The sequence below is a fragment of the Myxine glutinosa genome, chromosome 4 (assembly GCF_964187855.1).
Source record: "Myxine glutinosa chromosome 4, kmMyxGlut1.1, whole genome shotgun sequence".
Classification (NCBI taxonomy): Eukaryota; Metazoa; Chordata; class Myxini; order Myxiniformes; family Myxinidae; genus Myxine; species Myxine glutinosa.
This window is the reverse complement of record NC_136264.1, coordinates 63,667,075-63,694,363: the sequence shown is the minus strand read 5'-3', so window position 1 is coordinate 63,694,363 and position 27,289 is coordinate 63,667,075. Positions and strand designations below refer to the sequence as shown.

Below are 27,289 nucleotides of genomic sequence, written 5' to 3'. Positions count from 1 at the left end.
GCTGGAATTAAAAATCTGTAGTAATTTTATCACAGATGTCACTGATGTCTTTGGTTATGCTTTTCCTATTTTTCCCCAAAAGTTTTAGGGTAAACGGCGAAGCATCCTCCATATGCATGAAGCTTCTTTGCATGTGTTAATCCTGCGCCAGACTGTTCTTTCCCAGTGTACATCACGCCAACTTCTGTGGTTGATTTTCAAAGGAATAGCTCGTGAGATTTTACATTGATAGATTTTCCGCACTAACGATGCAGAAATGCTACTTTGTTGGAACAATCTCAGTCAAAATAACCTCAGACGGCATATTTCGTTGGGAAAATAACACGAAGAGCAGACAAAGCGTGGTGGCAGAATTTTTGATCAAGGATGACTTAGCTGTTTGAGAATGTAGTCGGTTATTCATAATCATAGCTGTGTTAATGTTAATGTGTTATAATGTTAATGTTATTCATTAATCATAGCTGTGTTAATGTTAATGTGTTATAATGTTAATGTTATTCATAATCATAGCTGTGTTAATGTTAATGTGTTATAATGTTAATGTTATTCATAATCATAGCTGTGTTAATGTTAATGTGTTATAATGTTAATGTTATTCATAATCATAGCTGTGTTAATGTTAATGTGTTATAATGTTAATGTTATTCATAATCATAGCTGTGTTAATGTTAATGTGTTAATGTTATAATGTTAATGATATAATGTTATAATGTTAATGTTAATGTGTTATAATGTTAATGATATAATGTTATAATGTTAATGTTAATGTGTTATAATGTTAATGATATAATGTTATAATGTTAATGTGTTATAATGTTAATGATATAATGTTATAATGTTAATGATATAATGTTATAATGTTAATGTTATTCATAATCATAGCTGTGTTAATGTTAATGTGTTATAATGTTAATGTTATTCATAATCATAGCTGTGTTAATGTTAATGTGTTATAATGTTAATGTTATTCATAATCATAGCTGTGTTAATGTTAATGTGTTAATGTTATAATGTTAATGATGTAATGTTATAATGTTAATGTTAATGTGTTAATGTTATAATGTTAATGATGTAATGTTATAATGTTAATGTTAATGTGTTAATGTTATAATGTTAATGATGTAATGTTATAATGTTAATGTTAATGTGTTAATGTTATAATGTTAATGATGTAATGTTATAATGTTAATGTTAATGTGTTAATGTTATAATGTTAATGATGTAATGTTATAATGTTAATGTTAATGTGTTAATGTTATAATGTTAATGATGTAATGTTATAATGTTAATGTTAATGTGTTAATGTTATAATGTTAATGATGTAATGTTATAATGTTAATGTTATTCATAATCATAGCTGTGTTAATGTTAGTGTTAATGTTATAATGTGAATGATGTAATGTTATAATGTTAATGTTAATGTGTTAATGTTATAATGTTAATGATGTAATGTTATAATGTTAATGTTAATGTGTTAATGTTATAATGTTAATGATGTAATGTTATCATGTTAATGTTAATGTGTTAATGTTATAATGTTAATGATGTAATGCTATAATGTTAATGTAGTAGGTTATTCATAATCATAGCTGCTAATGTGAAGAATAATCTCTGGCATTTGCTCTCATCAGGCCCTTTTCTCTCTAGTGATGGCATCAAAATCATCATCATCATTTCTACCCCTGTTAATTCACCCCAGATCCGCTTTATTGAAATTCCGACTTCTTTCCTGGAAGTCCTAGCAGTGTCCATGTGTTTTATACTTCTCCCCCCCCCCCCCTCCCCCCAACCCCTCTCCCTCCCCCCCCCCCTCCCCCCAACCCCTCTCCCTCCCTCAGATCTCCCAATGTCCGTGCTCTCAAATGTTGTACTTGTGTGCTTCCTGCTCTCTCCCCATATTGTCTCCCGCTCCCCTTATCTTATATTTTATGTGTCACTTTGTCTTTTTGTGATTAATGTTAGCTCTTACACGAGCCTCGATCTTGTATACACCATTGAGTGATAAGGCTAGATTCGACATAAAGCAGGATGTCTCAAAAAGTTGTGGACGGATTTGGACGAAACTTGGTGGACCGGTTGGGTGTCTGACAAGGACGATTCGATTCGATTTTGGTGAAGATCTGAATATGGATTTGGATATGATAATTATTTAATTGTTTAAGTGATTCTTCACCATTGGGAGATCGGGCCAAAAATGATACATAGTGGGTTATCTCAAAAAGCAATTGGCAGATTTGGACGAAACATTTTGGACAGGTTGTGTGTGTGACGAGGACAATTCGATTCAATTTCGGTGAAGATCCGGATCCGGATCGAGCTCGTATAATTTTTTTCAATGATTCTTCACCATTGAGTGATATGACCAACCAGGCGGACGTATGCTCTCTACCGAGTGCCGCTCTAGTTTATCTAGTTCAGCGTTTGTGAGATATGTGTTAAAAATGAAATCACTTGACAAATGTATGGGGTGGGCCACATGTTATGTTGCCGATTTTTAAAACTAATTTTCATAATATTTCCATTATTTGTCTTTGGGAGGTAACATAAGATATGCGAGTAGGAGGACAATGTTGGTTCTGAGATGTAGAATTTAACATTGAAAGCAAAGTAAGATCGACATGTAAACACATTCTTTTTCTTTTCTCCTATTTTTTCTCTCTAAGATTTATGAATATAGGAATATCAGTTGTTGACTTGTAAAAGTTGTTAATGTATGACTATTTTTACAACTTAAAGAAGAATTTTAAAATGTTGTCCTTTTTGTTTTTGTAGATATTGATGAAGACAGATTTATATTGGAAATTTAAACGGAAGACGTTCATTAGGATATGACATAAGACAGACATTTATGACACAAGCAAATATCAAAAAAGATGATGCTTACCTCTTATCTTAGATAAAAGATAACGTGAATTATGAGGAAATTTTAACATTAGTTGAGTGAGGCAGTGATGAGTGAATTGGCAGGATTAACAGCGAAGGCTTAAACTTATTAATATAGTGATTCCAAATGCGATTTTAAAAAGTTAACCAGCACAACGAAGATTGTAATTTGAGAGACTATAAATTTTGAGGATTATAAGAGATGTTTGGTTCTTATAACATGCTAAGATCAAGTGGTAAGATAACATCTCATAACATCGAGTGTTAAGATATAAGATAAATGTGTTAAAACATCTATGTGTTTAAGATTTAAAATAAATAAATAAATAAATAAATAAAATATATAAATATATAAATATATAAATATATATGTGTGCTAAGACTTGTAAAATATTTATTTATAAAAAAGTAAATATTGTGTTTATTAAAAATAAATAAGTAAAGCAGTCTACTCATGCTTTTTTACCTTAATAAATTAGTCGTTACATATCCAAATTTTTTGAAGAATATTATCTTGATGGTGAATCTGAGGAACTCAAAGGAGGGTTGCGCTTCGCTGATGGTGAGGACACACCACCCTCTCTTTCATAGACCTCATCCACAGAGGAATAAACGTACGAGTACCAAAAAGACCCGACAAATTTGGTTGTTAATATAGTTAGAACCACTAATGATACAACAGTACGCTTTGTTTTATATGATACAGAAAGTCGTATAGTTTTCTGAACACCATCAATACACCTCGATGTGAGTTCTGTTCATAACGTGCAGGACATCAAGGCGGTAACACGAGTTCTTGCCACGTTTGGCTCAGCAAGTTTGTGTCCACCATTGGGCATGCAGCTGTGATCCGAAAACGAAGATCCTGCAGGTTTGCCACCTTGGTGTTGTCGACAATATCTTTGCAAACCCCCACAGAGAAAAATGTCAAGGGGAGGGGGGGGGGTTATGTCTGGTGATAGTAGGGGCCCGTCTGGTGATAGTCGGGTGAGGAGGAAAGGTCCAAAGGAGGTTGGTCCATCTCTGCCAATCCAGCGACCTGGAAATTTTCAGTCACGACAGCTCGAACAACGAAGGCCCAATACGGGGGAGCACCATCCGGTTAAAAAATGATATCGGTTTTCAGGTCTTCAATCTGTGGGAAAACGAATCCTTCCCAACATTTTCATGTAAATTGTTGAGGTCACTGTATCCTCCGAAAAGAAAACCGGACCCATCAAGCAGTCATGGAGAAGGCCACACCACACATTGACCTTTGGACTGCCTGGTATGTGTTCAATGACCACGTGGGGGTTTTCAGAGACCCAGATCCTCACATTGATTCACGCATTCGCAGAGATGGATTCACCAGATTCACGCACTAGTTCAACATTTGCTGCACTTCTTCTTGGTCGACCAGTACTTTTCTGCTTCCGACAACTTCCAGTCTCCTTAAGCCGCTTGCACCACTCTCTGATACTAGTCCACGATGGAGGATCCCTTCCATACCTTGTACGGAAAATACGCTGAACTTGCGTGTCGGATCTCGTCTCTATGAACCATTCGATGCACTGAGCTTTCTCCTGGCAGTCGCCATTTTCTTTTACATTAAACCACCAGACCTGAAAATAAAGAAAACTTTGAGTCATGAAGAACCAACGTTGTCCAGGACTTTTTGGAGTACCCTGTATATTATTTGTGATCTGAATAGCACTTCTCATCTTCATCTAACCCTCAACTAACGCCCTTTTCCCGACTTTGATGATGAAAACAATGAAGTATAATTATTTATCTCACCCCATGTCGACGATGAAGCCTGTCTGCATGGAAGAATGGGATTGTGATTTCTGTACCACTTATTGTGCAATTCTACGGAGATAATAAACTAAAGTGTAATACACTAGTCACTCGTGTGTCTATACATATATTTTATTTCAAAGAATAATCTACTATATTAATAATATTAGAAAGATGTTAAAACCAAGTGATATACAAGATGCTGAACCTTTACATTTTGAAACAAATACATTTTATCAATTTGGGTGTTGTCATTGTGCTCAATAATAGGATTAGGCACAGAGTCAAAAGCCTATAAACAATGTATATTGTTCTTATTAACAATAGTAAGCAATATAAAAAGGAACATAATTGTTTCAAAATCAAAACATCACTAAAGACCCACCTGTTCAACACTGCATTCAACATTTAACCCACAGCATTTAACCCCTGACTATCTCTTCTCCTTCCTTTTGCTTTGATTATTTACCTATTGATTTTTGTCTTTTTGCACTTGTTTTTTTGTACTCTGTCAAAGCGTCTTTGGGCTTCTTGAAAAGCGCTATATAAAATAAATGTATTATTATTATTATTATTAAAATTAGTATTTAGGAATAAAAATTCAGAACATCAGTTTCAAAAAATCTTTTTCAAAAAACAAAATAATGAATTACTTTCCAAGATTAATAAGAGAAATGAATGTCAGCTCCACTAACGACACTCCTTTTTAACATGGGAAGAGCTTGATAAAATTAGGATAATGTTTCATGGATTAATGTCATTCCTTATTAATGGTTGTCATTTTCAGGGAAATGTTAGTCGTATATATATATATATATATATATATATATATATATATATATATATATATATGTATATGTAATATATATAATATATATGCCATTCTCTCACTCTCCCTACCCCCAAAACCAGAGAGGCCTGTCATTATGTGTGAGACATTTCTTGTGGGAAGGGACATCAGGATGAATGGAGGGAAAAGGGGGCAAGCAAGACATGGGGAGGTGGGGGTTGGGGGTGCGGGGGGGGGGGGTGGGGTTAAAGCACTCCATGCACAGGTAAATCTGGCTTCGTTTCCTTCTCCTTCTCACCAAAAATGGAGAAGCCTGTCAAAGTGGGAAAATAATAAGCAGAGGGAGCTGGGGACATCGTGTGAGGGAAACATTTCTCGCAGCAATGGACGTGACGACTAATTGGTCCGTCAGCAAAGCGAAGAGTATGCTCTTCTAGTATATTATGTGAATAAAACAATAGATTACTTTTTAATTAAACCTGAACTTAGGGTAAGCCAAAGAGATCAAAAGAAAACACATAAAAATGGTTGATATATTTTGTAAATACGTATATAAACAAGAACGGCACTCAGGGGAGAGCATATCTCCGACTGGTTGGCCATATCACTCCATAGTGAAGAATCGCTTAAAAAATTCAACTAGCTGTATCCGGATCAGGATCTTCACCAAAATCGAATCAATTCTTCCTTGTCACACATACAATCTGTCCAACAAGTTTCGTCCAAATCCATCCATAACTTTTTGAGATATCCCACAATGTATAGTTTTTGGCTCTATCTCGCAATGGGTTTTTTTTTTGTTTTTTTTGTATACTGAATCGAGGCTCGTGAAAGAGCTAACATTTATTTCACAAACAAATCAACCAGACAAACAAAATATATAAAAAGAGGGAGCGGAAGACAAGATGGGGAGAGAAGGGGAAGCACACAAACATAACATTTGAGAGCAGGGAGAAGTGTGGGAGGGAGAGGGCTTGGGAGGAGGAGGTGTGGGAAGGGGGGGGGGGCGAAGTAGAAAACACAAGGACACCAAGGACTTCCAGGACAGAAGTTGGTATTTCAAAAAAGTGGATTTGGGGTGAAATTAGCGGGGGGTAGAAAAGATCAAGGTTTTGGATGGGGGAAGATAAGAGATGGTGGTGAACAGCTGTTTTAAAGACCTGGAGGGTGGAGTGGGATTGAAGAGAGTGAGGGAGTTTGTTCCAGAGGTGGGAGAAAAGAGGAATGAAGGAGTGAAGGTGAGCAGAGAGTCTTGATTTTGGCAGTTTAATCATAAGGGGGTTGCAGGCAGATCTTGTGCGACCTGCAGGAATATTTGGGGGACAGAGCCCAGAGAGAGCTGGGGGGGGGGGGCAAGGCCAGAGAGGAGTCGGTAGAAGACGGAAAGACCACCAACCTGCCTGCGGTGAGTGAGTGAGAGGCCCTTGGAGTTAGCTTCATCGCGGGAGATTCCAATGATTCTGAACGCTTTGGTTTCAACATCGTGAAGACGAGGTAGGTGTGAGGCAGGAGCACCAGACCAGAGGGGAGAGCAGTATTCCATTGAGCTGCGGATGAAAGCCTTGTATGTGGTGAGGAGCTCAGGTGTGCCAAGGAAGGACTTCGCACGACGGAGGATGCCCAGTCGGCGACTGGCTTTGGAGGCCAGATTTGAAATGTGGTTTTCCCAGGAAAGATCATGGCAGATAGTGAGACCCAAAAGCTTGAGTGACAGATCTTCTTGGAGAGGATTATTCAGAAAGTGGATGGGAGGGTTGTCCAGTCGGTCTTTTCGGAGAGACATCGTAAGAGTGTGAGATTTGTCAGGATTGAAAGACATGTTCTACTTGTTTACCCAGTCTGTGATTTTGTCCAGGTCTGCGGAGAGTGAGGAGGCTGCAGACTGCCGATCTGAGGGATGAGGAATGGAGCGACAGAGAGTAGAGTCATCAGCAAAGAGATAGAGAGGATTTTCAAGAGAGTCAGAGAGATCATTGATGAAGACCAGAAAAAGCACAGGGCCCAGAACACTACCTTGGGGAACTCCAGCCAGAACAGGAAGGGGCGATGAGAGAAACCCATTCAGGGCCACACGTTGACTACGACTAGAGAGGAAGGACGCCAGCCATGCGTGGAGATTTCCATGGATACCAAAGGAGGAGAGTTTGGTGAGCAGAGCGGAAGGTGAAGGGTGAAGGTGAAGAATGGTGAAGAATCACTTAAAAATTAAATAATTCTCATATCCGAATACATATTCAGATCTTCACCAAAATCGAATCTCTTTGTCCTTGTCAGATATCCAACCGGTCCACCAAGTTTCGTCCTAATCCGTCCACAACCTTTTGAGATATCCTGATGTGTATAGTTTTTAGCCGTATCTCCCAATTTAAAAAATTCTACCAACCGGATCCAATTCCGGATCTTCACCAAAATCTAATTATTTTGTGGGTGTCACACACGCTATACATCTCTGCCAAATTTCGTCCGAATCCATCCACAACTTTTGAGATATTTTGTACACAAACGGACAGACAAACAGACAGACAGGGGTGAAAACATAACCTCCATCCACCTTTGGTGGCGGAGGTAATGAAGTGTCAGAGCTATTGGCTCTGGAGCAGCGCAATCGCATGTTTTTTGTTTGTTTGTTTGTTTTTCCCATGTGGGAAAGGAAGATAAAATTTAACAACCATCAAAATATACCGAATTCACTTGGATGCCTAATAGTTGGTTCAAACGGATGTTGGGAAAATGTCTTTTCTTTTAAAGATGCTTGTTATTTCTAACTTTTTTAGATTATGAAAATTTAGTAATTGTCACAAGTGAAGCTTTGAACCTGCATATCGTTTGCTCTCACGCTTTCAATGCAGGTCTTCCAAAAGAGGATGTTATTGCTTTGTTTAAACTTCAAAACAAACTCGATGATTACGGTAGATACAAGTGTATTCTATCACACACAAAAATGTAAAAAAAACAACAACAAAAAACCAACTCTAAATCGATGTTTTGCATTCTCGGTGATAATACGGATTATATACCTTTCACCCTCAGGTTTGAACAGATGAAAAAAGAATATCATGGATCTTTCATGATTGTTTTTATTCGAAAAGCCAAAGTTATGGATAGCTACTACACCAGGAGAGGTTAAATGTTGGTGTGGACTTTTTCATTGTAGACCTTGTAAAATGAAAAGCTCAATGCTAAAATTTTGTGCAATTATGTTGTCGACCCTAAGCATGTTTGACAGGAAGTTGCATTAAAACTACATTGTGGGAAAAACCAGTCGGGTGTGGTGTAAAGTCGGGCGTGGTGTAAAGTCGGGCGTGGTGTAAAGTCGGGCGTGGTGTAAAGTCGGGCGTGGTGTAGTACAGAGGTGTATCATTCAGTTCCTTGTGAAGGGGAATAGCAGCCCAGCTGGAATTCACAGGAGACTGCACACTGGTGATGATTCACGTCTTGAATGCATAGTTGCGTGTTTAAATGGCGCAGTGAATTCAAAATTTGTTGTTGAGTGTCACTCAAGGAAGCATTTGAATGTTGAACAATTAATTTTGGAGAATCTCTGGAATACAATATGTCAATTTGCAGCACAACTGGATGTCGATGATGGAGATGCGTAAACAATAATTAATTGCCACTTGAAATTTATTGAGGTTGGTACAACATGGGTACAAATTGACCTCGGATTTCAGAAAAAGAGAACTCGTGCGGCTATTGCAACAACTCCAAGAATGCTTCCAGATGGATGGAGATGGTTTATTATAGAATATTGTGACATGTGATTCCACCTGGGTCCATCATTTCACATCAGCGTAAATACTAGCATTAGACACATTCTTTGTTCCCCATCAACAAAATTAAGCTCGCTTTCTGAAAATTAGAATCTAAATCCTTAATGCTGCTGCATTTGAACCTACAAATTCTGGGATTCCAGTCCAGTGTCTTCCCCAATGTCTTCCCCAATGTCTTCCCCAATACTTTAAAGATGGCTATGGCTACTGTATGGATGGCTATGATTCAACAATATTTGGTGCAAAGAGCATTTTTGAGAACTTTGGAGTAAGGGCAGGATCCTGTGGTTTCCCAACTACCAATCTGTCACTCACTTCATTTTTTACGAATCTTCATTTTGCTTCGTTGGTAAGAACTTCTGCTATTTGGAGATATATTTTCTTCTTTTTTGTAGATGATTTTTTATGCCTCCGCCCCCGAAGGTACAAACCATAGGCATTATGGTTTCGGGTTGTCCGTCCCTCCGTCCGTATGGGCTAAACCTCATTTTTCTGAGCAACCACATGTCCGATTGAGACGAAACTTTCAGGGTAGGAGCGACACCCATATAGAATGTTTTTATGATAATTATGACATCATAGGTCAAGTGGTATGGCAGCCATCTGTGGTATTGGGAGTTACATGAATATTAATGAGTGCATGATGAACCGGAAAGGATGAGGCATGACCGCTAGTGACATGTACAAGCTGGGCAAGCGGTGGAGAAGGAGACGCCATTAAAAGGTTGAGCTGAAGAACTTGCGTGTGGGCTGTCATTGTTATACAACACGATCTTGGATTAAACACGAATAATTAAAAAATTATTTATCGGAAACCGCCAAATGGAAAAATTTGAAACTTGGCACATTGTCACTTACTCCCAATGGGGGAATAAAAGCATGATAATGACATCATCGGTGAAGTGGTATACCAGCCACACATGTTTTAATCGAATGCCTTATCCTAAAAATCTGAGATGATCTATGATATGCACATGATCTATGGCACATTTGTGTTGAGATATTAAATTTATGACATCATAGGTCACATGGTTTGGCAGCCATATTGGATTTAACCTAAAACCGTAAAGAAAATCTTCCCCCAAGCCACCAAAGCGATCGACTCAAAACTTTCCGTGTGTCATCGACTAGGCATGGCGATTAAAAGTTTATCACAAAAACATCATTCACATGGTGTGACAGCCATATTGGATTGAAGGAAAATATTAAATAATTATATCTCAGAAACTGCTAACCCGATCGATGTGAAATTTTACAAATATCATCTTGCACCATTGCTGCACATAGTTTTGAAAATGATGACGTTGTAACTTATGTGGTTTGGTAGCCATCTTGAATCGAAAAACAAACCTTATCCGATCAACACAAAACTTCACAAACGTGATCCCCTACCCATACATATACAGAGTGTACATTTTTATGTCATATGTCACATGGTTTGGCAGCCATATTGGCTTGAAAGCTGATATTAATAAAAACCCCTCTCCGAAACCGCTTCACGGATCGATGTGAAACCTGTCATGTCTGGTAAAAATGTGATACTTGAGAACAGCTGAAGGGATTTAAATCAAACTTGTTTATTTTTTAGGACAGTCAATGAGGGCATCTACCCATTGTAATGGGGATGGACTCCGTGAGGCAAATTGGTGATGCAGTTGCGTTGCTCCAGTTTTTTGGTAAAAATTAATGGCATAGGTTATCAGTCAATAAAACATTCCTTTGTTACGTTACCATGTCAGAGAGTGCCATGGTCACTGTCTCATGGTGGCAGCTCGGAAATCCTTGTTCTTACGTCTAAATTTTAAATTATTTAGTGTATCAAAATTGGCAACTTTTCTACTGCTTGTGCTGATGTATCCTTTCACTATTATCTATATCTTTAATCCCCTTGTGGCTCTGTTAACCTGAACCTTTTTCATTGTCCTAATTTCAGGGTATTCATCAGGACTGGTCTGTCATCATGGTGTTAAGCTGGATTCTTGCTACCTTCTGCATCCTGTTCTGTTGGCTGGTGCCCCCCATTAATGGTGCCAAGATTGGGGTTATCCCTCCAATTATGTTTGAGAGCCATCTTTATATATTCCAGAATTTGGCTCATACCCTGCATCACAAGGGTCATACCATGGTCTTTATAGTCTCTGAAGGACGCAGTGTTCCCAACTCGCCCCTTTTTCGAGTCCAGCGCTACCCGGGCCTTTTTGACTCCAATTCTGCTGACGCTTTTCTACAGGCAAAGGTACATGCAATTCTTCCTTGGGCAACTCTGTAATCTGTAACAATGGCAATAGCTATAAATATTGGATTGATTTTTCTGTGCCTTTTGTAGTTTTCTATAAATGTTAATTGATATCTGGCTACAGGTCAGAGGTCAGATTGACATTAATTTTTTTTGAGTGAGCAATTTGCTGCTCTTTTTACTGCTAATGCCAGTTGTCTGTCATTATTTTAGGTTCAAAACATTCTTTCAGGTCGCCTAACATCATTGGAGCTCCTGGATATCTTAGATCATTACTCTGAGAACTGTGACATCATGATGGGAGATGCAGATCTACTCGGTCGTCTGCAACATGAGGCTTTTGACCTCATCCTTGTGGATCCCAATGAAATATGTGGGTTTGTGTTGGCGCACGTGCTTGGTGTTCCACATGCTGTATTTTCCACCGGTCTCTGGTTTCCAGCAGAGATCGGAGCACCTGCACCTTTGTCCTACGTCCCAGAATTCAACTCTGAGCTCACAGATGAGATGGGGCTCTGGCAGCGCCTGATGAATGGAGCGTTCTACATTGTGAGCCGAATAGGAACCCGCTGGCTCATCTTTCCACGCTATGACCGGATATTGGCTCAGCACAGCACAGTCGCAGCACTACCTATGACCACCCTTATAGAGAGATCTGCGGTCTTCATGCTGTGCACAGATTTGGCCCTGGAATTCCCTCGTCCAACCTTGCCACACGTTGTTTATGTTGGTGGAGTGCTCACACAACCTGCTCAGCTGCTACCTCAAGTAAGAACCATTACAGGTCAAGAGCGGTGTTTTAGTGAAGCATTTGATTTATCACAGTGGTATTGATATGCTGGATATGCTGATGTGTAACACTTTCTGTCACTCTGCTCCCTTTTACCATTTCCTGCAGCAACACTTAATTATTAGTGTCGTTAATACACTAAAGACCATTTTAGCACCAACTAAACCTGTTACTTATTTAATTGTAAATGTGCAACTTCCTGTTTTGTAGATGTATTAACTTTTTAACTTTCAAATGTTCTGTCTTTTGTGATAGTCAAGAAGTTGTTTTGCATCAGAGTCTTGCACACCTGTTTGGACAAAACATCTTCATTGCTACCATGACTTGGTACAAGTCCAGATATAATCTAGCATATGTGTGTGTCTGAGAATCTGGGGTGAAATTAGTGGGGGTAGAAAAGATCAAGGTTTTGGAAGGGGGAAGATAATAGATGGTGTTGAACAGCTGTTTTAAAGACCTGGAGGGAGGAGTGGGATTGAAGGGAGTGGGGGAGTTTGTTCCAGAGGTGGGAGAAAAGAGGAATGAAAGAGTGAAGGTGAGCAGAGAGCCTAGATTTTGGCAGTTTAACCATGAGAGGGTTGCAGGCAGATCTTGTGCGACCTGTAGGAATATTTGGGGGACAGAGCCCAGAGACAGCTGGGGGGGGGGGGGCAAGGCCAGAGAGGAGTCGGTAGAAGACAGAAAGACCACCAACCTGCCTGCGGTGAGTGAGTGAAAGGCCCTCGGAGTTAGCTTCATCGCAGGAGATTCCAATGATTCTGAAAGCTTTGGTTTCAACAGCGTGAAGCCAGGCTGGGTGTGAGGCAGGAGCACCAGCCCAGAGGGGAGACCAGTCCAGATGATTGATGGCTGCTTGCAGACCGTGCCAGTCAGCCTGAGTGAAATGCCAGACTCGTCCGCGCTGAGGAGGATCTGTGAGAATGGCCAGAGAGATGTCCACTCTAACAAGCACATGATCAGAAGAACCGATTGGAGCAGAAGAAGAGGAGCAGACATTTGCAGGGAAGTTTGTCACAACCAAGTCTAGAAGAGAAGATACTATATTGACTGAGATCCGGGTCGGGAAATTGACAGGTTGTGTCAGTCCCAATGAGTCACAGAAGTCCTTTGCTGAGGTGTGAGGAAGAATTTCGTGTATGACTCGCAGGACTCCAATGACCGGACTCAGGTTTACCAAAAGGTCTGGTTTATTATTCACTTCATTCCATTTACCAAATAATACCGCATTATTCAATGGCTGAGATTAACTCTTTTCCATGGTCCTTTTCGTTCGGCTGATGTTCTTCCGCAGCGCCGTACTCGTTCATTCCATCGTTCCGTCGGGCAGGGCTTTCTGAGGACAAGTGTCCTTTACTCAACGTTTGCTCTCGTTATATCGCCAAACTGGACTTAATCTCCTCTCCGCTAATGTCCCGAGGTCATGCATCGCACCGAGTCCTGGCATCAGCTCGCTCCCCTCCTGCTGTGATTTCCATTTACACAGCAGGGGGGGGGTGCTCTAGCCTGGGGCCTTGACCAGGTGTTTCAAGAGATTACATTGTTCATACACATAAAATGTATCTGCTTTGTTACCAGGTTAATTAATAAGTTACCAGGGCCAATCAATATGTTACACTGAGTTACACTTCCACAATTCCCTCATCTTTTTGTTTTTGTTTATATTAACCATTAATCTAAACATCAATATAAGTAAACAATCAATCACTACTAGTAAACATCATTACAAGTATAAGTAAATTATAATCAATCACTTTGGTAATCAAATTCCCTTAGGCATACACCGTCATCCTGCAAGAATCACAAAACATTTCGTTGGTCATTGACTTCTTCCATATCGTTCAATCTATTGCATTTGCATCACAAATATATTTTCAAAACAACACTTCACCATCACCAAGATACAACAATTTCACTTCATTTTCAAGTTTTGTAAAGCATCTGCACCATCTGGTAAAAAACGTTTGCCTCCACACAAATGTTGACTTTGTTTGAAAGGAAGGGCTGATCACTTGTGTTTGAATCCAGGTATGAAACATTTTCTCCTAATGTCTTCATAGCTCCTGCACTACTTCGTGTAGGATTTCGCTGTTGTGGTAACACTGCGGAGTCATAGACTGACCCTTCTCTCCATGTAGCATTCTTGCCACTTTTTTGCTGTGAACCATAATGATTCCTTGAACAAGGCCTTCACCCAGTTGTAGTCGACTTGCCTCCTCCCTCATTGTGGGTGGGCAGCAAGTATTGGTGTGACGTTGATTGGCCAGCAAGATGTGGAACAGGGATGCCGGATGCATCCACACTGATGTTGGGACCATGGTGTTCAGGTCATTCATGGTCCTTACCAGGAGCAACCAGCAGAATCGTGCACAGCTGTTGTGACAAGGGCACAGCCGTTTTTGCAGCTCCATGCTGGTTCCCCGGACGTTGGTGAAGTAATAACATATGTCCCCGCATTTCACAGAGGTTGCAGGTAAAATGTCGTTGTCCTGCAACTTCTGATGTGGTGAATGTTCGAAGTCTTCGAACAAGAGTAAGTGATCGCCTTTCTTTCATTTGTTGCAGTGTGATCCAGGCAAATGGTCACATAAATTTCCTTGGTGAAGGTAAGCATTCATCTCCAAGTTACACGGGAGAATTTCTTCATCATTCTTTGAGAAAGAGGGTGTATGCCACGATTAACTTCATTTTTTAGCCACAAATTTTCTTTCTCGAACTTCTTCCCAATTCCGTTAGCAATCCCTCCAAAATGTGATCTCGTCTTATCTTTATGCTCAGTCATATCTGAATCTGCTTTCCGCACACACTGAATCAGATAGGGTACATCTTACCATGAAATCAGCATAATCATGTATATCTTCCGACAGTTTCACATTCAACAATTTGTTGTTTTTCCTTAACTCAAAAAGTTATATTCATTTATATGCGTCACACAAATAATATTCAATCAGGTATGTATTTTATTACTAAACTAAGAATAGCATTGTATATGATTACAATCACAAACGGGAATACCTAATTCCCAACAACAATTTTCCCAAACCAACAAATTAAGCATAATGTATTATTACCATAATTCCTCTCCACTTTTTCTTTTCCCTCTTTTTCCTAACAGTGTGTCACTCGTGGTGATATGAGTTCATTGATATTGTAATTGACACAACTCATAACATTGTCGTTATGCCATTATCTTAATTCTACTGTTTATGTTGCCATAAAAGTCTTCCTTTTCTGGTTCCACATTTCTTTCCTCATTTGTCACTTCATGCGTTATCATCGTGTTGTTGGTTACCTTATTCAAACACACCGTCACTCAGGCTTTCAAGCAAGCCACCACTAAAACAATTGCCAATATAACTACTAAACCAACAAACAAGTCTGCTACTCCTTGTATATATTCATATCTATGACATAGTTATATGTCGATGACATTTAACATTATATACCAAACTAACAAGCTTCCTAAAAGGTAAATAAAGAAAATCCCTTAATATGTAACATAATCAGATTATTTGTCTTACCCTGATCCCCCTATCTCCCGGGGTTGAACTCAATCCCCTGATCATGAGTGTAGTTGTGATACATTTTTTCACTCATGCTGTATTAATATCAGCAGGTAATTGTATGTCATGTAGGCAAATAAATGTCACTATTCCAAGTAGGAATATCACATGTTGAAAATGTAATGTTTATCAATGCAAGGGGTGTTAAAATGTAATTCAAATGACTGTAAATCATGACTATCATTTTTCTACCACTGAATGTTCTGCTGGGCTGCTAGGTGCAGCCTCATTTTCTGAGGGATCGTCCACCTTAGCCCCATGTGCTTGCTTGCAATGAGAGGCATGAATCCAGCTTTCTATTTTGGGTCCATATTTGTTTCTATTCTTATCAATCTCCTATGGTTTATCAATTCGTTCCAAGATACCGCAACCAAAGGTTTTAACCAAAGCTCTACCAAACTATTTCCAATTTGAACAAAAATGCCAGTGAAACAATGATTCGAAGGATTAACTTCAAGGGGTCAATAAATTTATTCTATAGCCAGATCTAATTTTCCCATCCAATAGTTTGCCTTGCCACATGTCATATTATAACACTTTAATAAACCTTCGAAAAATGTTTCCCATCTCAACAAATTTCCTTTTTTACAAATAGCCATGTGTAACTTACGTATTTAACTACAATTTCCTCTCAATTTGTTTGGCCTAACTGGCCGCAAAAGTGGCTGCCAGCATGCAGTACCGTTTTTATCTACCAAGGAAGTGTTCCACACAAGACCTCTACCAAAATGTTGTTTGTAAAAACAAATCTGGGATTTCTGATTACATGGATGCACACTCTCAGGACATTTTCAGGCTGCTGTTAACAATCCACTACGATGACTTAATTCCTTTACCCACAATCAAATAATTAGTACAAATTGAGGATATTATCCCTATCACATTCTTTTATAGATTCATTATGTTGGATCTAATTTTTTCCAATAATTTTCCACTGCTGTAAGGCGGAACAATAGCTCTCATAAGTCTTAGTAATATCGTACTTAATTTGCCCAGCAGAGAATAATTTATTTACTATCCTTTCTCATCTGTTAACCAGTGACTTTGTTTAAACTCCAGAACTGAAAAACCCACAATAGTTCAAACCAGCAAAATTTTCTTTACTCTTTTCCCATATCATCTATGCCTAAAACACATCCATACATACAGCACAATTTATATGCTGATAAAATTCAAGTTTATATATATAAAATCCATGAGCAGAGTATTCTGGGAAGTCAGTGTAAGACCTCTCCCAAATTTGGATGATTTTGTACTTCCTCATTTCCTTTTATGAAGCTCATATCCATAAATAGATGTTATTCTCATATACATTCTATCAAAAATGGAATCCCAAAATTACTCACAATTTTACTATTAATTAATGGCTGCTCATAACCCAGCACATCAAAATTTTTTTTTTTTATATTCCATTTCCCTTGACAAAAGAGATAATGTTCATAATCAAATTATATTTCTATTTTATTTTACGGATTCTCTGGATATTCAATCCCATCCACATATCCCAATCCCATCCACATATAACTATCCATTTCCAGACAGGCACACTGTCGGTGTCAACAATCTTGTAAGATTGATACACAAAAACACACACACACATGCATTATGCATATTTGTTTGCGTTGGAACCATTATTTACAGATCAGATGGGTGTCAATTTTATTTCAATTTCATAAAATTTGTCAATCAAATTCAAAATGCTTATAGACAAATAAACCAAAAGTCCATTCTTAGAAAACCCTTATGATGTCAAATTGAAATTACCCTTTCTGCCTTCACAATAATCTATCCAAATTTTGACTACACACCCATTTGCATGTCAGTCGACCATTGATCTATCAATCGTGCGGAACAATAGTCCGAAATTCCCACCTGATCATCATGTGACTCTTGTTACTTGGTTTGCCAACAATTGCAACGCAATTGTTCCAAACTTTGTAAATTTAAAATTGCTGTGCCCAAAATAGAAGATCCAATTTTGGCATTTGATCAATTAATTATTAATTTGTTAACAAGCAAAAAGAAAAATGAATCATTCTTGCTCTGAAAACTTTTCAGACACAAGAATCATTGACAGTTGTTCATGTTTGTCCAGTAATCGAATCTGTTGAGGCCAATCATCATTTGGGATTTGCAGCAATGAAGGCCTAATCATTGTCTGAGGTACCGGTAAGCACTGGTACCCTTGATCTTGGTTTGCCCCATGACCTTGTCTTCCTGTTGACATACGGACATCTTCTTCTCCAATGTCCCATCTTTCCACACTCGAAACACCGGTTTCTGTCGTTGTCTGATCTGTGCGCCTGTGCACTTGTATTGCTGGGCTGCATCTCTACATCCCTGAGTTGCCACTGCAATCTCTCGTTATCTCCTGAAACACGAAAAAATTCTCTGTACCGTCCTTTTTGGGGAGACAACTGGAAATCTGATGGGACAACTGTCACTTTCATTCCTAATTTCGAGGGCAGTTGTGCATTTGTCTCCTCCACTGTATCCTGTATCCTTTTTATTTTAAGTTCTAGATCCGTTATCCGTTCTTGCTGTTCCCGTTGTCTGGATTCACCATCCCAAAGATGGAATGCAAGCCAGTCTACCGTTAGATTCTGTCTCTTCCTGGCTTTCAATCTTTGTTCCAATCTTTCCAATCGACTTCGCTCGAATGTACCATCTCTTGGAAACTCCTCATCATGTCCCTTTGTCCACAAATACCAATTCTCGACCTGTCTTATAGCTTCGGCACCATAACGGTCGTACATATGATGTGTACAAGTACCTTTTTGTGGAATTTCTGGTTGTCCTTGTGTATTCTTGCAGGCTCCATTTCCCATTCTGCCTTTTATCAAAGTAGCGTTGGATGTGTTGTAGCTTGTTCCAGGTTCCTCTAAAGCTTCACTCGTACCTCCAGGAAGGGTCTCTCCACCTGTTCACACGGTGATTTCCAGAGAATCTCCCTCAGCTGTGGCTTTTGCACAATCCAATCTCACAGATCAGTATTTGCAGATGAGCCAAAGGGTCAGTATGAAATGGGTGAATCCTCAGGTGTCCGCTCTGTTGACGGGGAAATCACACAATGGTAACCGCACATATATATCTGTATATAAACTCACCACCTTGCTCAATTTTCCCAGGTTGTCTCCACATTGATAATATCTCGCAAAGATATCAAAGCTTCTTTCTTGAGACCGCATTTTCATCAATCAAACAATCAATATATTCAATTCAATTTATTCAGTTCAATTTATTCAGTTAATTTTATTCAATTAAATTCAATCAATTAGATTCAATCAATCAACAATTCAATCAATTATTCAATTTCAATTAATTCATCAATATTCATCAATAAATCAAATTAATCATTTTGGATGACTCCTTGCATAAGCCCTTTCCCCAATGATATCAGGACAGGTCCATCCATTGACTGAGATCGAATTTTATCGGTCGTCACCTCTGGTTCGTACCTCATGTCAATTGATGAATCACCGTCCTGTCCTAGGGTCATATCTGACATATTTCCCCATTTTGCCTGGTCTCCACAAATTTTCTTTGCAACCACTAAAGGCAACTCATCCTTCATTCGTGAGACAGCCAAAATGGATGGCAGATATTAAAGTTCATTGGAAAAATATCTCATCATTTTTCCTTTAATAGTACCCAAAATCTCTTGGCAATTTAAATTTCGTAAAACTCCTGAAATAAGACTGTAAAATTCCTTCAATCATGCTAAATTTTGAAACTCCATCGCTTGTAACACCCAATTGATCCCATAGGGCTTGAAAGTTCTTTCCCACGTTCATGCAATCATTCTGCATTTGAACCCTATGATATCATTCATAATAATCATCATGATTTTATAGTCATGGTCATATCATAGTCATCTATTTAAACGAACATTTCCTTTATCACCACAGCTATGTGGTATAATCAACACTAGAATAAAACTGTACATAGCAACAGGCTACCTCATGGCCACTTAGTATACCTATTGACAATAAGTCATAACAATATCGAATAATCATTGAACAATTCAAAAATCGCTTCCACTGCTCCAGCCGCAGCATTCGTCATTTTGTCTGCTCATCCGCATGACCAAAACGAAATAAAGGGAGCTCAACCATTACACAGCGCTTTTAATGGCGCATGCCATAGGACCTCAACGCAATTTCGACTCGGCCAGAAAAACGAGCAAATTTTGCAGGATGTTAACTGGAATTAGTCGTGAAAATATATCCAAAATACACAAAAATACCCACCTACAAAAATAAACAACAAAACCCAAACAAACCCAAGGTCGACCATATTACACAATTAAATTACACCTTAAATTATTCATTAAATCACTCATTAAATTACTCATTAAATTACATCATTTCAGCATCGTATTGATTGCTGAAATGTTCATGGGTTTGAACACACCTTAAAAGAGGTATGCTTTGCGGTTTTGCCCACCTACCACGTTTAATTAAATTACATCATTTCAGTATCGTATTGATTGCTGAAATGTTCATGGGTTTATACACACCTTAAAAGAGGTATGCTTTGTGGTGTTGCCCACCTACCACGTTGAATTAAATTACATCATTTCAGCATCGTATTGATTGCTGAAATGTTCATGGGTTTATACACACCTTAAAAGAGGTATGCTTTGTGGTGTTGCCCACCTACCACGTTGAATTAAATTACATCATTTCAGCATCGTATTGATTGCTGAAATGTTCATGGGTTTATACACACCTTAAAAGAGGTATGCTTTGTGGTGTTGCCCACCTACCACGTTGAATTAAATTACATCATTTCAGCATCGTATTGATTGCTGAAATGTTCATGGGTTTATACACACCTTAAAAGAGGTATGCTTTGTGGTGTTGCCCACCTACCACGTTGAATTAAATTACATCATTTCAGCATCGTATTGATTGCTGAAATGTTCATGGGTTTATACACACCTTAAAAAGAGGTATGCTTTGTGGTGTTGCCCACCTACCACGTTGAATTAAATTACATCATTTCAATTAAAACATCGCTTCTACTGCTCCAGCCGCAGCATTCGACACTTTGTCTGCTCATCCGCATGACCAAAACGAAATAAAGGGAGCTCAACCATTACACAGCGCTTTTAATGGCGCATGCCATAGAAACTCAACGCAATTTCGACTCGGCCAGCAAACGAGCAAATTTTGCAGGATGTTAACTGGAATTAGTCGTGAAAATATATCCAAAATACACAAAAATACACACCCACTCAAATAAACAACATTTATTCCGTTCAACAGAACAAACATTTCCTCTATCATGACATGCATGTCTTCAAAATTATATGACCAAGAGGAAAGTAAAATTAATTAAAAACTGCGGGCAGTGATGATCCGGGGACCATACCGCTCCATCCTGATTGGACGAGTGCATGCTAGAGTCGTTAACAACGACAGTCCAGATCCGATTGTTCAAAATTTCAACTCAATCGATCGAAAAATGAACGCAGGGATGCATTTTAAAGGTGCAGTGGCACTAACTGAGTTGCCACGAATATGGCCACAAAATTGCCAATATGGCCATCACAAAATATTTTCCTTAATCAATTGGCTCATAGCATAACCAATCTGCAAGTATTTCATCCGAAGATGTATCTCTGAGGACTTTAAATTAAATAAGTCATTTATAAATCAACGAGTTAATTTATTAAATGACTAATCAATAAATCAAAATTTTCCTTGACAGCCACATCACTTGGTCAGTGTCATGTCCAAATATCAGTTTCCTTACTCAAAAGGTGCCTGAGTTAATGTAATGTAATTACTGTAATAAGATTACTGCAATTACTGTAATGATTACTGTAATTACTGTAATTACCGGAACTGTAATTACTGTAATTACCTCAGGTAATTAGCATCAGCAAAACACAACATTTGAATGTTCCCAAAACGTTGGAGCAAAACGTTGCAACAACGAAAGTGAAACGTTGTGGCGACGTTGTGGAAACGTTTTACAACAACATTATTTCAATGTTGCAGGAAAGTAATGTGAAAAAACGTTCCCAAAAATGTTCTTCTGTCTATCTCTCTATGTCTGTCTCTCTTTCTCACTTTGTCTCACTCTGTCTATCTCTTTTTGTCTGTCTCTCTCTATGTGTCTGACTATCATCTTTATCTCTGTTTGTCTCTATGTCTCTCTTTCTTTCTTTTTCTGTCTATCTCTCTCTGTCTGTCTCTCTTTCTCACTTTGTCTCACTCTGTCTATCTCTTTTTGTCTGTCTCTCTCTATGTGTCTGACTATCATCTTTATCTCTGTTTGTCTCTATGTCTCTCTTTCTTTCTTTTTCTGTCTATCTCTCTCTGTCTGTCTCTCTTTCTCACTTTGTCTCACTCTGTCTATCTCTTTTTGTCTGTCTCTCTCGATGTGTCTGACTATCATCTTTATCTCTGTTTGTCTCTATGTCTCTCTCTCTTTCTCTCTCTGTCTATCTCTCTCTGTCTGTCTCTCTTTCTCACTTTGTCTCACTCTGTCTATCTCTCTCTGTCTGTCTCTCTCTATGTGTCTGACTCTGACTATCATCTTTATCTCTGTTTGTCTCTATGTCTCTCTTTCTTTCTTTTTCTGTCTATCTCTCTCTGTCTGTCTCTCTTTCTCACTTTGTCTCACTCTGTCTATCTCTTTTTGTCTGTCTCTCTCTATGTGTCTGACTATCATCTTTATCTCTGTTTGTCTCTATGTCTCTCTCTCTTTCTCTCTCTGTCTATCTCTCTCTGTCTGTCTCTCTTTCTCACTTTGTCTCACTCTGTCTATCTCTCTCTGTCTGTCTCTCTCTATGTGTCTGACTCTGACTATCATCTTTATCTCTGTTTGTCTCTATGTCTCTCTTTCTTTCTTTTTCTGTCTATCTCTCTCTGTCTGTCTCTCTTTCTCACTTTGTCTCACTCTGTCTATCTCTTTTTGTCTGTCTCTCTCTATGTGTCTGACTATCATCTTTATCTCTGTTTGTCTCTATGTCTCTCTTTCTTTCTTTTTCTGTCTATCTCTCTCTGTCTGTCTCTCTTTCTCACTTTGTCTCACTCTGTCTATCTCTTTTTGTCTGTCTCTCTCTATGTGTCTGACTATCATCTTTATCTCTGTTTGTCTCTATGTCTCTCTCTCTTTCTCTCTCTGTCTATCTCTCTCTGTCTGTCTCTCTTTCTCACTTTGTCTCACTCTGTCTATCTCTCTCTGTCTGTCTCTCTCTATGTGTCTGACTCTGACTATCATCTTTATCTCTGTTTGTCTCTATGTCTCTCTTTCTTTCTTTTTCTGTCTATCTCTCTCTGTCTGTCTCTCTTTCTCACTTTGTCTCACTCTGTCTATCTCTTTTTTGTCTGTCTCTCTCTATGTGTCTGACTATCATCTTTATCTCTGTTTGTCTCTATGTCTCTCTCTCTTTCTCTCTCTGTCTATCTCTCTCTGTCTGTCTCTCTTTCTCACTTTGTCTCACTCTGTCTATCTCTCTCTGTCTGTCTCTCTCTATGTGTCTGACTCTGACTATCATCTTTATCTCTGTTTGTCTCTATGTCTCTCTTTCTTTCTTTTTCTGTCTATCTCTCTCTGTCTGTCTCTCTTTCTCACTTTGTCTCACTCTGTCTATCTCTTTTTGTCTGTCTCTCTCTATGTGTCTGACTATCATCTTTATCTCTGTTTGTCTCTATGTCTCTCTTTCTTTCTTTTTCTGTCTATCTCTCTCTGTCTGTCTCTCTTTCTCACTTTGTCTCACTCTGTCTATCTCTTTTTGTCTGTCTCTCTCTATGTGTCTGACTATCATCTTTATCTCTGTTTGTCTCTATGTCTCTCTTTCTTTCTTTTTCTGTCTATCTCTCTCTGTCTGTCTCTCTTTCTCACTTTGTCTCACTCTGTCTATCTCTTTTTGTCTGTCTCTCTCTATGTGTCTGAGTATCATCTTTATCTCTGTTTGTCTCTATGTCTCTCTTTCTTTCTTTTTCTGTCTATCTCTCTCTGTCTGTCTCTCTTTCTCACTTTGTCTCACTCTGTCTATCTCTTTTTGTCTGTCTCTCTCTATGTGTCTGACTATCATCTTTATCTCTGTTTGTCTCTATGTCTCTCTCTCTTTCTCTCTCTGTCTATCTCTCTCTGTCTGTCTCTCTTTCTCACTTTGTCTCACTCTGTCTATCTCTCTCTGTCTGTCTCTCTCTATGTGTCTGACTCTGACTATCATCTTTATCTCTGTTTGTCTCTATGTCTCTCTTTCTTTCTTTTTCTGTCTATCTCTCTCTGTCTGTCTCTCTTTCTCACTTTGTCTCACTCTGTCTATCTCTTTTTGTCTGTCTCTCTCTATGTGTCTGACTATCATCTTTATCTCTGTTTGTCTCTATGTCTCTCTTTCTTTCTTTTTCTGTCTATCTCTCTCTGTCTGTCTCTCTTTCTCACTTTGTCTCACTCTGTCTATCTCTTTTTGTCTGTCTCTCTCTATGTGTCTGACTATCATCTTTATCTCTGTTTGTCTCTATGTCTCTCTCTCTTTCTCTCTCTGTCTATCTCTCTCTGTCTGTCTCTCTTTCTCACTTTGTCTCACTCTGTCTATCTCTCTCTGTCTGTCTCTCTCTATGTGTCTGACTCTGACTATCATCTTTATCTCTGTTTGTCTCTATGTCTCTCTTTCTTTCTTTTTCTGTCTATCTCTCTCTGTCTGTCTCTCTTTCTCACTTTGTCTCACTCTGTCTATCTCTTTTTTGTCTGTCTCTCTCTATGTGTCTGACTATCATCTTTATCTCTGTTTGTCTCTATGTCTCTCTCTCTTTCTCTCTCTGTCTATCTCTCTCTGTCTGTCTCTCTTTCTCACTTTGTCTCACTCTGTCTATCTCTCTCTGTCTGTCTCTCTCTATGTGTCTGACTCTGACTATCATCTTTATCTCTGTTTGTCTCTATGTCTCTCTTTCTTTCTTTTTCTGTCTATCTCTCTCTGTCTGTCTCTCTTTCTCACTTTGTCTCACTCTGTCTATCTCTTTTTGTCTGTCTCTCTCTATGTGTCTGACTATCATCTTTATCTCTGTTTGTCTCTATGTCTCTCTTTCTTTCTTTTTCTGTCTATCTCTCTCTGTCTGTCTCTCTTTCTCACTTTGTCTCACTCTGTCTATCTCTTTTTGTCTGTCTCTCTCTATGTGTCTGACTATCATCTTTATCTCTGTTTGTCTCTATGTCTCTCTTTCTTTCTTTTTCTGTCTATCTCTCTCTGTCTGTCTCTCTTTCTCACTTTGTCTCACTCTGTCTATCTCTTTTTGTCTGTCTCTCTCTATGTGTCTGAGTATCATCTTTATCTCTGTTTGTCTCTATGTCTCTCTTTCTTTCTTTTTCTGTCTATCTCTCTCTGTCTGTCTCTCTTTCTCACTTTGTCTCACTCTGTCTATCTCTTTTTGTCTGTCTCTCTCTATGTGTCTGACTATCATCTTTATCTCTGTTTGTCTCTATGTCTCTCTTTCTTTCTTTTTCTGTCTATCTCTCTCTGTCTGTCTCTCTTTCTCACTTTGTCTCACTCTGTCTATCTCTTTTTGTCTGTCTCTCTCTATGTGTCTGACTATCATCTTTATCTCTGTTTGTCTCTATGTCTCTCTTTCTTTCTTTTTCTGTCTATCTCTCTCTGTCTGTCTCTCTTTCTCACTTTGTCTCACTCTGTCTATCTCTTTTTGTCTGTCTCTCTCTATGTGTCTGACTATCATCTTTATCTCTGTTTGTCTCTATGTCTCTCTCTCTTTCTCTCTCTGTCTATCTCTCTCTGTCTGTCTCTCTTTCTCACTTTGTCTCACTCTGTCTATCTCTTTTTGTCTGTCTCTCTCTATGTGTCTGACTATCATCTTTATCTCTGTTTGTCTCTATGTCTCTCTCTCTTTCTCTCTCTGTCTATCTCTCTCTGTCTGTCTCTCTTTCTCACTTTGTCTCACTCTGTCTATCTCTCTCTGTCTGTCTCTCTCTATGTGTCTGACTCTGACTATCATCTTTATCTCTGTTTGTCTCTATGTCTCTCTTTCTTTCTTTTTCTGTCTATCTCTCTCTGTCTGTCTCTCTTTCTCACTTTGTCTCACTCTGTCTATCTCTTTTTGTCTGTCTCTCTCTATGTGTCTGACTATCATCTTTATCTCTGTTTGTCTCTATGTCTCTCTTTCTTTCTTTTTCTGTCTATCTCTCTCTGTCTGTCTCTCTTTCTCACTTTGTCTCACTCTGTCTATCTCTTTTTGTCTGTCTCTCTCTATGTGTCTGACTATCATCTTTATCTCTGTTTGTCTCTATGTCTCTCTCTCTTTCTCTCTCTGTCTATCTCTCTCTGTCTGTCTCTCTCTATGTGTCTGACTCTGACTATCATCTTTATCTCTGTTTGTCTCTATGTCTCTCTTTCTTTCTTTTTCTGTCTATCTCTCTCTGTCTGTCTCTCTTTCTCACTTTGTCTCACTCTGTCTATCTCTTTTTGTCTCATAATCAAGATAAATTTGGAACAGCCCTTAAACTAACACCAAGCAGATCAATTTTTATATTTAAATATAAAATCATTTTCTCATTAATTCATAATCATAAAATCATTTAATCCGTGTCACCCATGCTATTTATCTAGCAAATTTCGTCAAAAAAAAACAACAAGTTTTAGTTATGGCGGGAAAACTGAAAAAAAAATTCTCTATTTAAAACGGGTGTACACGATTGTACACGTGTACGGACCTTACCGACCCGGCAAACAAATCGCTTCATGGTGCACTTCATGAGCCGACTTGCCCGCAGACGAGAGTAAGGCTCTTAACACCCAGCGTATACCGTACGCATATGCAAGCACACGAATAATAGAATCATTTAAACCGTTCCATCCGTGACTTTTACCTTGGACGGTCGTGACAAAAACACTTTTACACTCCTTGGATTACCTACGGAATGCAAGTCCCACACACCAAATCCTCCATCTTCAGAATTCATATTTCATAATGGACAGATCCCCAAGACGTCATGCTTACATGCTCACCTTGGCGACGTCCACTCGAAATTTCAGCGGTGCCTCCATATTGTTGTAGAATTTGTGTATGACTCACAGGACTCCAATGACCGGACTCAGGTTTACCAAAAGGTCTGGTTTATTATTCACTTCATTCCATTTACCAAATAATACCGCATTATTCAATGGCTGAGATTAACTCTTTTCCATGGTCCTTTTCGTTCGGCTGATGTTCTTCCGCAGCGCCGTACTCGTTCATTCCATCGTTCCGTCGGGCAGGGCTTTCTGAGGACAAGTGTCCTTTACTCAACGTTTGCTCTCGTTATATCGCCAAACTGGACTTAATCTCCTCTCCGCTAATGTCCCGAGGTCATGCATCGCACCGAGTCCTGGCATCAGCTCGCTCCCCTCCTGCTGTGATTTCCATTTACACAGCAGGGGGGGGTGCTCTAGCCTGGGGCCTTGACCAGGTGTTTCAAGAGATTACATTGTTCATACACATAAAATGTATCTGCTTTGTTACCAGGTTAATTAAT

General features: G+C 38.8%; 1 protein-coding gene across 3 annotated transcripts in view; it reads left to right on the top strand.

The window, feature by feature from the left end:
- The window catches only part of UGT8 (UDP glycosyltransferase 8), a 112,814-nt gene that overhangs the window by 51,194 nt on the left and 34,331 nt on the right, over positions 1–27,289 (top strand). For all 3 annotated transcript variants that reach the window (XM_068112430.2, XM_068112432.2, XM_068112431.2), the window contains exons 2-3: positions 11,153–11,455; positions 11,669–12,223. In XM_068112430.2, coding sequence (XP_067968531.1) covers positions 11,153–11,455; positions 11,669–12,223 — 858 coding nt within the window. The remainder of the gene's footprint in view (positions 1–11,152; positions 11,456–11,668; positions 12,224–27,289) is intronic.